The sequence below is a fragment of the Heterocephalus glaber genome, unplaced genomic scaffold (assembly GCF_053883595.1).
Source record: "Heterocephalus glaber isolate CG9 unplaced genomic scaffold, H.glaber_assembly_v1.0 deba00001538, whole genome shotgun sequence".
NCBI classification, from domain to species: Eukaryota; Metazoa; Chordata; class Mammalia; order Rodentia; family Bathyergidae; genus Heterocephalus; species Heterocephalus glaber.
Genome location: NW_028258333.1, coordinates 27,184,283 through 27,200,967, shown reverse-complemented (window position 1 = coordinate 27,200,967; position 16,685 = coordinate 27,184,283). Strand labels below are relative to the sequence as shown.

General features: G+C 35.5%; 1 protein-coding gene across 4 annotated transcripts in view; it reads right to left on the bottom strand.

Annotated features, from left to right (window-relative positions):
• The window catches only part of C7 (complement C7), a 62,622-nt gene that overhangs the window by 25,313 nt on the left and 20,624 nt on the right, over window positions 1-16,685 (bottom strand). For 2 of the 4 annotated variants that reach the window (XM_087189337.1, XM_087189336.1), the window contains exons 6-11: window positions 16,303-16,441; window positions 9,391-9,468; window positions 8,258-8,428; window positions 6,746-6,989; window positions 4,525-4,638; window positions 1,340-1,506 (exon numbers count right to left, since the gene is read on the bottom strand). In XM_087189337.1, coding sequence (XP_087045463.1) covers window positions 1,340-1,506; window positions 4,525-4,638; window positions 6,746-6,989; window positions 8,258-8,428; window positions 9,391-9,468; window positions 16,303-16,441 — 913 coding nt within the window. The remainder of the gene's footprint in view (window positions 1-1,339; window positions 1,507-4,524; window positions 4,639-6,745; window positions 6,990-8,257; window positions 8,429-9,390; window positions 9,469-16,302; window positions 16,442-16,685) is intronic. The other 2 variants (XM_021261462.2, XM_004848579.4) reach the window with 1 other exon arrangement.

Here is a 16,685-nt window from a genome sequence, read left to right as displayed (position 1 = left end):
TTATTCGGAGGAAGTGGGTGTGGGATGGTGCTAGGAGAGTACTTGAAGAGTTATTGTCAATTTTCTGAGTACATGGAGCATATCCAAGTCTCTTAAACTCTGCAAATCTGGCTTTGCTTGAGACTCTCAAACCAGGAAATAGATCATAAAATCAGCTCCACTATAATGTTTGTTTTGAAAGTGTGGATTTGTTCCACTGAGATTGGTGTATTAGGGAACAATTTGAGCATCTCATAAATTTTGTGTTTTCTTATGTTCAGTTTCATCTGCCAGAAACACAGGGAGAACAACAAAAACTCCATGCAGCCCAACCAGTCCCCCATTGGAGTGCATAAAACACACCTGCATGCACATACCTCAAACATCTCCTATCAATTCACCACCTGGGTTACAAACTACACTTATCCATGTGGTGTTACATTGTCGGGCTTTCTGATTGTTGCCCTTCTATTGCTCCATCACTCACAAGCTGTCACCCTTCCTGCACCCAGCAAGTTTCAAACCTCCTTCTAGGTAATATGCCTCATTTATTTTACATATATATATGTATATCTATATAGATAGATATAGATATACATATATATACAGATATAGATAGATAGATCTTAACATGTTTAAAACGGCAACTGTTTTATTGATACCTTATTTTTTTGTACCAGGGATCGAACTGGGTCCTTGTGCTTGTGAGGTAAGTGGCAGAACCACTGAGCTAAATCCCCGGCCTGATACCTACTTTTTTTATGAGCATCACTAATGATATTTTTTAGTGTTATGTCCCTAACACGAATTTACCCTGCAAGGCTTGTGTTCTTTATTGTTCAGTTTTGCATAGCTCCGTGATTTTAGTGAACACATATGTTGTGTTGTGAAAGAATTGACTGTATCAGTAAAACATCCTTAATTCTGCCAGCCAATTTGGTCCTGTCTTCAGGAGAGGATGAGCCATGGCCACAGGAAGAAGAGTGATCTGATCTGACAGATGTAAAAGCAGGCAAGTCTGAATGCCTTCCTCTTGACAGAATCCATAACTCCTCTGAATTAGGAACTGAGGAAAATATAATCAAATTTAGGCCAGAAGTTTAAAATATAAATTTCACCTTTAATTTCTCTTGAGATTTACAAGACATTTAACCTTTACAACAGAGACATAAAAATACCAGATACCACACCTTCTGTTTCTTATTCAGATGCATGCATTCATTTTACTATCTAAAACATAATCGGGATACAGAAAATGTTAATTACAGCAGACTCTGTTTAGCCACCTTGATTTAATCTCACTTTCCCAATGCAAATAAACATGACAACTTCCTACTGCTTTAAACAGAGCATCACATACCTTTTGTTTTATGACTTGGGGAAAATTAGGCACAGATTCTGCCCAGGCAGTGTATCTCTTTTTGTTCCCAGCAGGATTGTTGAGATCCAGGAAACTAAGGCCAGATATGAGGGCTGCACTTCCCCCTCTGACAAATGGTTGTCCTTTCAACACATTGCTCCCAGTTCCTACACAGGAGAAATCCAGTGTACTAAGTCAGAGTACACAAATAAAATGACAATAAGAACATCAAAGTGAAAAGTCTATCAAGTACTTTTAAAATCTATCAACTGTATGACATTCTGGGAAAAGCAAAACCATAAACATAGTAAAAAAATGAGCAGTGGCTTGAGGAGGGGGGATAAATAGGCAGAGCACAGAAACTACTCTGTGTAAATACTGACATAGTAGATAGATGCTATTATACAGCTTTCAGAACCCATAAAACATACAATGCCAACAGCAAACCCTAATGTAGACTAGGGTTGAGTGAAAATGATGTGTCAATGTAGATTCACCAGTTCTCACAAATGCTCTGCTCTGGTGGAGAATATGGACCATGGGAGACACATTGCAGGTATAGAGGGCAGGAAGTCTATGCCAAATATGTGGACTTTCCTTTACTGTGCTGTAAACATAAAGCAGCTCCAAAGAATTAAATTATTTTAAAAAGTAAAGAAAATTAATTTTCTGACAGTGGGTGGTATTAGAAAATTATTGTTAATGTTTTAAACACTCTTAGTATAATGGGAATATCATGTTTTGCAGGAGAATGTCCTCAGAACATGTATGCATATATTTAAGGATGAAGTAATACCATGTCTGAAATTTAATTTCAAGTAGCTCAGTAAAAATTATAAACATTTAAAATATGTGATATATACATTGCTAAATAAGTATACCATATTATAAATATAGGAAAACATCAAAATAATAATTGTATATAAGCAATGGGTATAAGGGTATTAAACACTACCTTCTTCCAATTTTTTTGTATGATTAAAAATTTTGTAATAAAATGTTGAAGGGAAAACAATACTTGCAATTGGTATATTAACAATTTTTTTAAAACCTGTTAATTAAGAGGAATACATTACCTAATAAATGAAAAGTGTTCTTAAAAGTTTGAATGCTAATTGAATTCTTTTTTCCATTTACATGCCTCATAACTTCAGAAATAATTTTATCTCCACTTGTAATTGATTTTTACAGAGGTCACGACTAGAAATTCCTAATCGTACAGATCTCATTTTGAGTGATTTCCATTTCCTTTCTTGTAACTGCAAAATTTGCAATTTCATAAAACGAGCATATTGTACTTTTATAAGGAGAAATTATAAAAGCCTGATGTTTTAAATAAATTACCTGAGTGTTTCCTCATCTTCATTGGTAATTATGTTTTTAATATGCAAATAGTCACCTTTTTAATGCAGTGTATGGAACAGTCCAGGCCCTGAACTACCAAATCACAAGTAGCCAGGTGACTGCTTATTCCTGAGCCCAAACCAAGGACTATGAAGAAATTGACCAGAGAAGCCTTTAATTAAGCATTTTAACAAGCATTCCCAAGTAATCTGCACACTAAAGTTTGCTAATCATTGCCTTAATCAAAACACCTGTTTAAGGACTTCAGCTTTTAAGAAATTTGTTTTTATGTTATTTTTAAGCATATAGCCTCTATTTCCATATGGCAGCAAGTCTTCTGTCTTAACTCTTTCTCCTAGAAAAGGCAGCACAATGCACTGGTGAAGAGCCCAGCTTGTGAAGCCAAATTTCACGTTTATTTGCATCTCATGTCTGATTCTTACTGTGATCTTCACCAGCTGTTCTGTGTCTCAGTGGCCCTGCCTGCAAAATAGAAGTATGATTAAAATCTAACTCTTAGCTAGGAAAAGTATATAGGTTATTTTTTGGAAATTGCTTAAAATGTGCTGGACACATAGTAAGTGCTCTGCATTTGTTATATACAAAATAAAATCAATGAGCAGCTTCCCATCACCAGCCCAGCTGGTAACGTCAACATCTTTCCAAGGATCTCATTTCCATCTCTATTCCCAGAGCATTATTTTACAACTTATTCCAAAACTTTCCCCCTTTGTTGTGTCAACAATCTGAAGATAAGCACTTGTATCGTATTCACTGCTGTATCTATCCTCCGTGCCTAAAACAAGTCCTGGCACATACTACAGACTCAGTAGTTGATGAATGAAATAAGTGAATGAGTACATAAACCTTGTTTTAACTAATCTGTCTTTCTCCTTCTTGTAGTCATCGACTGATACCCAAAGAATTCCTGCTTCCTTGCTGACAGTGTGTCAGTCTTCCACTTCACCCCAATTTCTGCCATCACTCAAGAAGAATTTAAGCTCTAATACTGCTCAGTCCCTGCCTTACACAATGCACAAAAGTCTCATTTTTGTTCCCACAACACTACAGAATCTCTAACTTTTCTGGAAGTAAGTTATAATATCCAAATCCAATGGACAGTTTTCATTTTTTATCTTATTTGACTTCTCTCTAGCACTTCATTCTGTTGACCTATCAATCCTCTACTTTCCATCTCTTCTGCTTCTTATCTTAATAGATCATTCCTTCTCCATCCCCTGTCTTCCTCTACACCTAGTCCCTGTATTACCTCTTTTAATGGCACTGATCAGGGTGAAACACAAAGTCCTTAGCATGGTACCTAAGCCTTGGTCAGTGTGCCTTTGCAGTTTTCTCTTCTATCACACAAAGATTAGAACATAGCCTTTTCCACCCATTCCACGCACAGCAGCATGAACCAGAAACCTTAACTGCACCAAATGCCCTTGTCACAGAATAGAACTGAATGTTCTCCCAATACTGTCACTTTTCTAGACTTGCTTCCGACCATCATAGGGGAGGAAGTTGTTGACATTGAGAACATATTTATAATACAGAGGAGATACTCTGCATAATGTCTCACTGTCACGACATATGAAAAAGACAGCAGAAACAAAAATAACCAAATACATGAAAAACACAAAGTAGAAGACCTGCTAACACTTCAAAAGTCTTTGAAGATGGAGACAGAGAGAGAGGGAGGGAGGAAAGATAGAGGGAGAGAGGAAGAGACAGAGAAAGAGAGGGAGAGAGAGAGAAGAGAGAAAGAAGAGAGGGAGGGAGAGAGGAAAAAGGGAAGGAGGGAGGGAGGGACAGAGAAAGAGAGAGTAAGCTGTATTTACCTGAAGCTGATTGTGAACCCCTTCCCAGTTTCTCGCATTTGTGCTCTGATGATGATGCAAAGATAAAATTGAAATCTGAGGAAGTACATTTCTCCTCATCTACTGAACTTGAACCTGGAGTAGGGGGATGCAAAAGAGATGTGCTTAGTTTCTGCATTTATTAAATACCTTCTGTAGGATGTTTCTAGGTATGGGTGTGGGGATGCAGGTAGTTTCCCGCTACTATGACCATTTAATCAAGAATGACATGATATATACATTTTCAAGTGCTTGAAAGGGTCAAAGTTCAGAAGAAGACATATTTGTTTTGTGTTATTTTCTTTCTATGAGTTTTGGCCAGACGAAAGAGAAGCTGTGATTTCCATATGAAATGATGGACAGAGAGGAAACTGAATACCTCAAAGAATGATGTCTTTTACTCATTCACAGTGAACATAAAACAAAAAGATAAATGTAGGAGCATGGTGGCTTCTAATCCCTCTATAGGAGATTCAAAAACCTGGATTCTAGTTCTATACTGATTTCTAAAACTCTTGTTCTACTGAATGTATCTCCTTCTCGCTCCATCATTAATACCTGTGGTTACTAAATTCTTCCCAAAACTTATACCTTTAGAATGTGACACCTCTACTTATTAGCAAGCATTTTGCCAATACATTTTTACAAAGCAAGATAGAAATTAATAAAGTATGGGCTGGAGGTATATCTCAGGGGTAGAGCCTATGCATAGCCCACACAAGACCCTGAGTTCAATCCCCAATACTGCAAAAATTAAAATGTGAAAATATATTTCTCTCATATAATCTTACTAGCTATATTAGAATACTATCAATGATTCTTAAGAACAAATTATATCCCAGAAGTTTATATTATATTTAAATTAGAACTTTAGGAAGAGCATAAACTGCTCAAGTGTAAAACTTTTACTCAAAAAAATAATAATTTTACCAACATGGCAAAATTTTTAAAACCCCTCTCTGTTTCTTTTAAGTGCTTTAGAATTGGTTGATGGCTGAAATTTGAGTTTGGATCAAGCCACTTTCTGGATTGATTGTTCAGAGAAATAATGCCTCTGTCTTTGCTACCAAAACCTGTGTACATGCATGCATTCCAAGCTGTGAAATTAAGAAAGTTCAAATTCTAATATTCAGTTAAATTTTATCTAGGAGAGAACTACAAAAAAATAGTCCAATGAAATCACAGAAAAATACTATACGTTACTCAAAAAGCAAAGCTATAAGACCTCTTTTGGATCAGGTAAGGAGGTTTATTCTTTTCCAAAGATATAATAGAATCTTTACTGATGAGAAAGACCCTGAAGATATGGTTTGGAATAGAAAGGGAAGTGTGGGCATCAGCTACAGAACAAAGGTAGAAAGGAGATTTGACTTGAAACATTAGTAAGCCAAATTTCTCCAGGGAGGAAGAGTACATGTTAAGATATCTGTCCCACATCTGAGCAGATGGCAAGGGTGCCCCTCTTGATATGAAGTCAATAATGCATGAATTCAGTGGGATGTCCTGACTGTAACAAAAATAAGGCAATTGTACCAGCAAGACACCATAAGGAACAAGATAAGCTGACAATGAAGCCAGTCAGTCCTGGGTTTAAACTTCCTTATAATCTGTGGCCTTAGATGAGTTGTCATTGCAGCACTGAGTCTCTTACTTCTTAATCTGTGGAACAGAGATCATAATGCCTATCTCACTGGGAGGAACGAGGATTATTTGTAACAATGCAACTCACCTGTTCTGAGGAAGGCAGCCAACAAATTTAAGCTATCATTACAAGTATTTGGTAACAAGCAAACGTGTGATATTTAGAGCAGACTTTTAAGTGAATGGTAAAAAACACAAGTAAGTAAAATATTCTTTAGAACATTTTGATTTCTGGGATATTAGTAAATTCCTCATTTGACTTTCTTCAGGAAATATTGTATAATATGAGAAAGGTTATAAAGTAGTCTAAAATTCCAAAACCCTCTGGAGACAGCCAATAATGATAATGGCTTAATTCAAGATATTATTCAAAAGAGTAGGCGGCCATTTCTTAAACTATGTAAGATTTTTGAATAGAGTATAACAGATTCTTGCAATTTTGGACTCTTTTGCAATTTAAATCTCTATCAAATTTTAAAGCTCAGAAGTTTAAGTTAACTACATGTTATTCTCCATTAAAATCCCTGAAATGTCTTTAGATAACAATTTTTTAATACCGTACCACTTTGTTTGATTTTCACTGAGTCCACGTAAAATAGAACCTTGTATTCTCCTCCCAAGGACCCAGACTGCAGATAATGCGTCCCATACTGGTCAATTAATCTTCGATAGGCACCGTAGTCATACAGGGAAGGAAGGTGGGACAGTTCCTTCCAGAATGGCTCAGCCAGTTGTAAAACTTCTGGATTGTTATTAATGAACTGAGCCACTTCAACAGTGTTCTGAATAACCAACAAGTGATAATTCTATGGGATGAAGAAAAAATAAAGAGTTTTAAGAAGATTTTAAAAAATTAATGAAATATTTTCCTGTCCAATGTCTCCATCAACTGCCACCACCAATCAACCCAGGCTATATAAACTTTTATTTTTAATGCATGATGAGGTCTCTTTGGGGTCCATCCTCTTGAAGTAATCTAAGGAATTTTGAAGTTCACAATAGGAATAATATCTGAATGACAGTCTGGTAATTTCTTTTACAAATGACCACAACTCCAAAACCAATCTCCTCCTCATCTAGGAAAAGTGGAGCAACTTCATCTACTGCTAATGAACATCACAAATAAGTATATAAAATAATATGCCCTGAGGGTTCACATCTTGACCATGACTTACAGGTAGGATGACTATATAATTTATCCCCAACAATAGTGTGATTATACACTAAACTATTTTATAATGAGCTCTTTTAAACATGTCCTAAGCATCTTTAATGATATTGAAGACAGATCTACCTTATACCAAATCCCCACTATGTGAACAACATAATATGCAGATGATAAGTATTCTTAACAGCTCATACTCCCACAAATGTATTAAACATAAAACAAATAAAATTAATATTCTTTATTACTCCCTTGCATGATTTATTAACTAAACTACTAACTTTAAGGGTGAGATAAAATATGCAGATTGTGAGATGATCAACCAGAAAAATTTTTTTATGTAAGTATATATCAATTAGTACAATCCATATTGACTGCTCAGTTTTCCCAATATGAAAGCTTTGGTATTTCAAAATAACAAAGTATTTAAAAATGAGTCCTTTAAATTCTTCAGATGAAAGTTTTGGTACCTCAAGAATTATAAAGTATTTTTAAAATCTTTTACCTTCATACATATTCTAAAAGACTCTAGCATTAATTTTTAGGAAGCACATTTTAAACATCTACTGCATTTTCTAATATTGAATATAGCACTTAAAATAGTGACATCAGTATCCATGAATAAGAATTTTAAGATAGCTTAAAATGGAAGATTTGAATATAAGTTTAAGGTGTTCAAATAAGAACAAATGCTCTAACAAGAACACAAAAGTATAAATAAATATATTGTTAAAGATAATTAGCAAGCAATAGTGTACCTTTAAGGAAATAATATTGTCTCTTAAAGGGGACACTATTGCCTTAATTTAAATAGGAAAGCTGACCTTTTTTATGAACACACTTTTGTTAATGTTAGCAACACTTAAAACCAATAAAATATGGAAAAGTTAGCTGATATTTCATACTAACCTTTTCCTTGTACTCTTTGTTGAGGTCTGAAGCATAACTGTGTGAACCAGATGATGAAGAGCTAAAGAAGGAGCGTCTGTTACTTGATGATGTCTGTTCTGTTGATGTATGTTTTATGTAAGACCAACTACTCTCATAAAATTCATAATTAAAATCATTATTTATTTTTACCTGCAACAGAAATGAAAAATTTTCAAATGATGACCAAGTTAAGGCCTTGGATATCCACAAGATATGTTTGTACATGGATGCTTTCTTTATGCAGTCTTCCCCCAAAGACCAACTTTTGCATTGACAGAAAACAATTGTAAGACGTTTAACACTAGGCCTGTGTGAGTTTAGGGGAGTGTTCATTCTATGACTACTCTTTGTTAACAGCAGACATCAAATCAGTAACAGCACCCAGTGATTCACAAAACATGTTTGTGTACAAGTATATTCCATTTTTTGTATTGTCAACATTTAGCTTACAAGTGAGTATACTAACACAGCTACACTAACAGAGAACTAAAAGCCATTTGGCTCTTGATTTCCCACATAAAAGACAGGAATAGAGATGCAAATAGATGATATGTGGCAATTCAGTTATTTGAATTTTGTTCTGGAATATTCTATGTGATAGGGTGCAGATTTAACATTCCAATGCTACTTGACTTGAATGAATGTTACAATTCAATTTTTTTCTTATGTCAAGTGGTAGAAGAAAAGGACATTCCAAAAGAATTTGGGGGGGGGTGCTGGGGATTGAACTCGGGTCCTTGCGCTTGTGCAGCAAGCAGCGAAACCACTGAGCTAAATCCCCAGCCCTCCAAAAAATTTTAAAGCAGACCATAGTTTAGTCACATGTGACTGAGAAGAGACAGATTCAGCTTTCAGAGAGAGATGAGCATTTATTTATCCTTTCTTTTATGTTACATCGGGTGTCAAAATGAAATGCCCACAAGAGGCTGGTAAGTAACACAAATACTAGGATTATCCACTGAAAATTATAGTGATAAAAAGTGAGTACATATCCTATCTAAAAGGGATACCCAGCAAGTGAATCCATCAGGCAATCACACTATGTAACTACAAGCTCACGTATGAACAGCGTGGTTGATATTTTTTCAAAAAACTGTGTAAATGTCTCTTACTTTTTGAAATAACAGGCAATGAATTTCCAAAAAAATCAATTCCAATAGGAATAAAGAAAATGTGCACAAAAAGTCTCCCTGTAAAAGGAAAAAATGGAAACAAGTCTTTATAAATAGGGAAGGGTGGAGGGGGTGAAGGGAGGGCAGGGGAATGGGGAAAAAATAAGAACCAAGATACAAATCTCAATGATGAATGTAACGGTATTGCATACCTAAAATGTACCAATAAATTTAATGAAAAAAAGTCTCCCTGACAGTCTATTCTATATAAGTATTCAAATTGAGAATTCTCCATGAGCTCCTGTGTTTTTATTATATAATCATGCACATCTGTGTTTGAGATCAAAGCATAAATAAGCATAGAGAAAACAGAAAAGATGGAAATGATACACTTTTAAGAGAAAAGGAAAGAAAATGACAGACTATTATGCAGTCATCCTAAATGATGCTTGTGAAGACAAAATATTCATGTTGTCAGATTATGTCAGAAAGTATAAATGTAAAATTCTTGCTAATTATACGACGTCAATATATGCCCAGTCAGAAAAGACTAGAAGAAAACCCAGATCAAAATGTCAGAATATATTATTTATTATATGACTTTTACCCCATGTTGAAAATTATGTGTACATATTAAAAACGTGCCAGAAAATAAGAAAAGCTGGATTTAATCAGAACTTTCATTAAAACATTATTTCTACTACATCATAAAATTGGTTTGTTTAACAGTTAGATGAAAAAATTCTGCTCAGGCTGAAATATAGGGTATATTAGTCTGTATGTACTATTATTTTTCCCCATTAAGTTTATTGGTACATTTTATGTATACAATTCATCATTGGGATCTTATACCTTTACATGATGTATCTTGCTTCCAATTTTTTCTCCATTCCCCTGCCCTCCCTTCACCCCCTCTCCCCTTCCCTGTTTACAAAGACTTTGTTTCCATTTTTTCCTTTTCTCATGTTTTTTCTTTTCCCTTCTTTCCTTTCTCCTACCCCTCCCACTTCCATGTTTATAGCGGCACAGTTTGTAATAGCTAAAACTTGGAAATAGCCCAACTGCCCATCAACTGAAGTCTGGATAAAGAAGATGTGGTTTTTTTATAAAATGGAGTACTACTCAGCCATAAAGAATGAGAAACTAGAGATATTTATAGCTAAATGGATGCACATTGAGGCCATACTCTTAAGTGAAATAAATAGAACACACGTGTACATACCAAATAGTTTCTCTGGTATGAAAAACTAAAAGTGTAAATAAGGTTCAAAATGTGTAATTGATAATGTGAAATAGGAAGAAAAGGTCTAAAGATGTATGTACTATTATTGACTTTTAAAAGTATTATTCAAAGTGCTAATAAGAGATATCTACAATCATTTAATAATGTCTAGGTCCATCTGTCTTTCAATAAACAAAATTTGGTTTTTTATTTCTCTGAGAAAGAAATGTTGACTATATCCCATTTAATATTTTTTAAAGCAGCCTATTTTCCCCTGACTTCAGATCCACAATTCAAATATGTGATTCCTATGGGCTAGGGGGGCAGCTCAGCCTCAGAGTGTTTGCCTAGTATGCTGGAGGACCTCAAGAGAAGGGAGGGGGACTCAATTTCTGATTTACACAAAGAGGCCTCTCATTGCTTTACTTCAGCATCTCCTTATTCCCATCCATCTTATACATAGGTGCAGGAATCATCTTTGTCTGGGTAGTGTGATCTTATTAAATTCTCCTTAATTAATACCCTCTTTCTTTCAGCTTAGATCCTGAATTCTCCCCAAATGATCTGCTCTGTGAAATCATGAATTTGAACATCCTACACTCTGACATCTTTTACTCTTTTGACTCTCATTTTATTATTGACACATCTGTTAACTTTGCAGAGATATGTTCTTCAATTTACTCTCTCTTCTCTCTCCCTACAGTCACTTCCAATTTTTCTGTATTGTAGCTTAGGCTTCGTGGTTCTTCCCCATCATAGTCTTCCCCCTACAAACCCAGCCTTGCTCACCTCAGTGAATTGCATCTTCTTTGGCCATGGTCCATGCCAGCTTTGACTGGATGACTCATAATTCTGCCTGCTCACCCTCCATGCTCACTCATTCACCAAGCCACCATAGGCTACTATGACTTTCCTTCAGGATCAGCACAGCAGTTTCTAACCAGGGCTTTTTCCTCATGTCTGCCATGCTCCAACCCATTCTCCACTTTCCCTGAGAATGGCACCACAGAGCTCCCTTCCCAAACTCTCCAATAAGCCAGTCATAGTGCTGCACACCTGCAATCCCAATACTCTGGGATGTTAATGCAAGAGGATCTCAAGTTCGAGCACAGCCTGTGTAACTTAATGACTTAGCAAGACCCTATCTGAAAATTTAAAAAGGGCCAGGGACTCAGTGTGAAAGCCCTGGCTTCAATCCTTCTACCACAAAAAAAAAAAAGAAGGAGGAGGAGGAGGAGAGGAAGAGGAAGAGGAAGAGGAAAAAGAAGAAGAAAAAAAAGAAGAAGAAGGAGGAGGAGGAGGAGGAGGAGGAGGAGGAGGAGGAGGAGGAGGAGGAGGTTTTCCAATGGTTCTGTTTTAATCCAAACTGCTTAACTGACTAAAACATCTAATTTTTTTACTTTGCTGATCACTCATAACCTCATTTCTTGTAATTTCTTATATTTCACTCTGCAATCTAGCCAGTTTGAACTTTATTCATTTATTCAGAAGTGCCTACTTTGCCTTCTTATTTTTTCATTTTTTTTCTGTCCTTCGCTATTTTCCACCCACAATAGAAAAGATATATAGACATTTAGCAGTATAGATAGTTATAGTTCATGCATATATACATACAGATACAGAGATAGATAAATATCCTGTAAACACAGTACTGGAGTCGGGCTTCTATTGTTCAAATCCTGTGTTTGTCATCTACTACTTCTCTGATAAAGGGTAAGCTATTTTGCAGTTATTTGCCCATTTTCTTAAGCTGTGAGGTGAGACACAGCAGTCCCTGTCTCCTTAGGCTATTACAGATTGAGCTATCCCTTATCTACAATCTTTGGGACTGGCAGTATTTGGGATTTCAGTCCTGGATTCTGGAATATTTACATGTACATATCCTCAGGGATAGGATAAAACATAAAAATTCATTTATGTTTCACATACTCCTGATACACATAGTCTGATGGTAATTTTATGTGTTTTTAAATCATTTTATGCATGGAGAAAAGTTTCATGGTTTGGGACTTTTCACATTAGCTTCACATCAGTGCTTAAAAAGTTGGATTTTGGAACATTTCCAATTTAGGATTTTCAGATTATGGATACTTAACCTGTAAGAAAAAAAAAATCTATATGAAGATTTTGAAGAGTGTTTAGTATCCAAAGTCTATTTTGCAAGCTGTTTTTATCATCACCCAAATTATTCCTGGTTAAAAGGTAAATCTAGAAATCTGATATCTTGTCTTCATACCAATAGAAAAAGCAAAGGCTCACATAATTTAGCCTTCATTAAAATTGCCTTTACAATATGTTTTTCCTATCTCTTGATATGTATCTGGGTTCTCTCTTCAAAAAAAATAATAATGATGAAGTACACTCATGACCAAATACAGGAAAATCTAAGAAGTTTCTCCTACTCTGACTCTAACTCATACTCATCTACAACTCTTCACATGCTGACAATGAACACAAAAGCCCTCTGGGTATCTCACAGGCTCAGCAAATTGGAGAGGCATCTTCCCAAGCAAACAGGTAGCAGGAATGTGCTTAGGTTTCAAAGACCTTCCTAGTCATATGAAAAACACGAGTATCAGAAAATGCGAGTGACATCAAAGGAAGTAGCTCACTCGAGAAGAAAGCAGATTTTTACCCTAAAAACAAAAAGATAAAAACAAAACCCACAATGCTGATCATGAAAACAGAGATAAGAGATGCATTCTTTCAGTTTTGTGTTTATTTACTAATATTTATGTTCTAATGATCCTTCAGTCACCTTCCTCATCATAGAGAGGTGAATATATAGTGGGCCCTGGGTTGATTGATTTGAACTATAGAGGACATTCACTGCCTCCATTTCCACATCTGGGTTTAGCACTCAAAGGACTGACTCACTGCCTATTGCTTCCATCTCTCTTCCCTCAGACTGGATCCATAAAACATCACTATTACTCATTCGGTAACAGGCTATAATTTCCCCTACTTCTGACAAACACCTTCACATTTGGTGACTGGAAAGGCATTTCAGATGTCAATCCAAAACCAAATCCTCCTGAGGAAAATGAATGTCAGAATCATGCTGTTACTAAATTATTCCTCTTCTTCAGAAACTGCAGAATTCCAGTATATCTACCTTCCAACTAAGTCAGAAATGCTCTTCCTTCTTATTCCTTTCCTCTGTAACTTTCCAGATTTGACCCTTCAGAAAACATACAGGCAAATCTCCCAGTTATTTTTATGAAAGAATTAGCAGCACATCCTTCCTAGGAATAGAGGAAGAAAAGATTACCTATATGTACATATCTGACATTCTCCCTTCTCGTTGTTCTGATTAAATTACAATACACATAATGTACATGTAGAATTTAGAATTGAAAAAAGAAATTCAATGCTATCCATGGGGAGAGTAAGATGTAATCGAAAAATAAAGGGCCACAAAATCTGACAAATTGGATTCATGTTCTACTATTCCTGATTTGATGACTGGAGTAAGTTGGTTGAAGTTCTCTCAGCTCCAGCTTCCATATACATAAAATAATAAAATATTACTTACTTTAAAGGCTATTGTAATGATTAAGCTATACCAATTGCCCAAAGTAGAGCAGAATCCATGGTAGATATTCAAAACTAGGTAGTTACAATTATTTTTCAGATCAGTTTTGCATTTCATTTTCATGTTTCAGTAGCTTTTAAATGTAACTAAATCATTGTACAATCCTTCCTTGTTTAACAAACGAGTTGCATTCCCATGACTAGGTAGTTAAATGCATTGGTTGCTAAATGAGAAATAGTATATAGGATGTACACTACAATATTCAGAACAAAAAAATGGTCAAAGGAAACTCCAACTTGATGACTTTGCTTTTTTTGCATAACTCTTACATGCAGTACTGTAATGTATAAGAAATCACAAAACTATAGTACTGTACAGTACAATCAGCAAAAATTACAGTGCTATACTGTAGAAGAAGCCATCACATAAGGCCACACTTGCTCACGTTCCTGCATCGTAAGTCCAAATGCAAGTCATAAATCCAAGCAGGGGATTATAAATAGGAACAGAGTTTATAGATAGAAGACTAAACAGTCATTAAACAGGCAGGTTGTTAAACAAGGAATGTCTATACAAGAGGATAGTGAGTTTGCTATTTATCGTTAAAGCTGCTTTCTAGAGATCATTAATCTGGGTAAATAAAAGGTCCTTCTGTCTGAACATCACTGTAGTTTTAGTTTAAAACTTTGGAACTCAGAGATTAGGAGAGCTGAACTGGAAATTTTGGAAGTTCTGAGATGAAGGGACGAAAAGGAATGGGAGAGGGAATCTTGAAGAGAACAACAAACAAGGGGCTAAAACAGAAATCAACCAGAAACTTGACTTTATTGAGGTGATAGAAGCATGTTTTGAGATGGGAAAGGAGGAATAGCCTGAACATGTTTGCAATACTGTAGTGGGAAATCTGTCTTCTATCTTTCAAATCCTCAGGAATGTCTTATATTGCCCTGTTTGTGTGAGTAGATTTTGCGTTGATATCAAGGAACAAGATGAGTTTAGTTATGTCTGACAGAAAGAACATTTGAGAAGCAAAAGCCTGGAACTAGAAGAGACCCTGAAATCCCAAGAAAAGCTAAAAATTCAGGTAATACCAACATTAGCAAGAATATAGAGCTGAGTTCACTCTTACATACTATGGGGGGTGAGGTATACAAACTGATCAAGCTATTTTGCAAACTTTACCTGATAAAGCTTAGTATGTACATAACCTTCAGAGCAGCAATTTGAGTTCCAGGTGTGAGCCCTGAAAAACATCTAGCTCATTTATGTGGGCTCATGCACAGGAATGTTCAAGCCATTTTCATAAGCCAAAATTAGGAACAGCAATAAAAATGCCATCTTCATTAAGTGAATAAGTCTAAAAACATAATTTTGAGTAAAAATGTCATCATAGAAAAACATATAAGATATGGTTCTATTTACATAAATGGCAAAGAACCAGGCTAAACTAAAGCACAAATTTTTATTTAAAAAGAAAAATATGTATATGAAATAAACATTTACAGAAAAACTAGAAAGTGGTTACTATAAAATATATGACAGATGTTGTCAGGGTAGGGGAATACATAGGAGCCTTGAAGTCACTGGCTATATATTGTTTCCTAAAATGGATGATGGATATATATGTGTTTTATTAGTTTCCTTCAAAATTGCATATATATTTTATCCACTCTTTTGTATATAGGAACTATTTCACAGCTTAAAATTCTAAGAATATAAATCACATATCACTGTGGCCGAATCAGGAGATTATCATTACCATTGTGCGCCAGGGCCTTGAGTTTTAGTACATGAAAAATGGCATTGAAAATAATGCATAAGAATGTGTCAGTTTCTTGCCTAGCATGTGCAAAACCCTGGGCTCCATCCCCAATATGTAGAAGGAGGAGTAGCAGGGAAGGAGGAAAAGGGGGAGAGTGAGGCAGAGGAAAAGGACAGAAGAAAGTCAGTTTGCATGACACAGTGCAAATTAAAAGCATCACTGTCTTACACCCCAGTTAAAGAATGACTCTTTATAAGCTCACATAAAACATTTATGAAAAATGACCGCATATTAGATAAGTAAATCTGCAACAAGCACCAAAACATTAAATCATATAAATAATATCTGACAATTGATAGATTAGAAATTGATTGAATTGATGTAATTAAGTACCTGGAAGGTATAAGAGAGGATATTTCCACTCAGTCTGTAGAAATTTTTTCCATCCACACTGAACACTTTTCTGCACTGACCTTCAAAACTTTTGGTATTGATGACTCTGTTCCTAAACTGACCAGTGAGAGCATTATAACTGTTAAGGGAGGAGGAGGAGAAGGGAGGGGGGATCAATTAAAAAACAGAAATAGAACTTGATGAAAAAAAATCATTTAGAGAACTCTGGAAATTCTTAAAATATTTTGCAGTTAAGTACTTCTTTGAGAGAGTGAAAATAAAGAGAACAGCATGCTAATGCACACCACATATTATCCAACTTCCCCTGCTTGGCATAATAGCTAACACTAATAGCTGGGAAAATCCAACATCCTTTCAGTCTC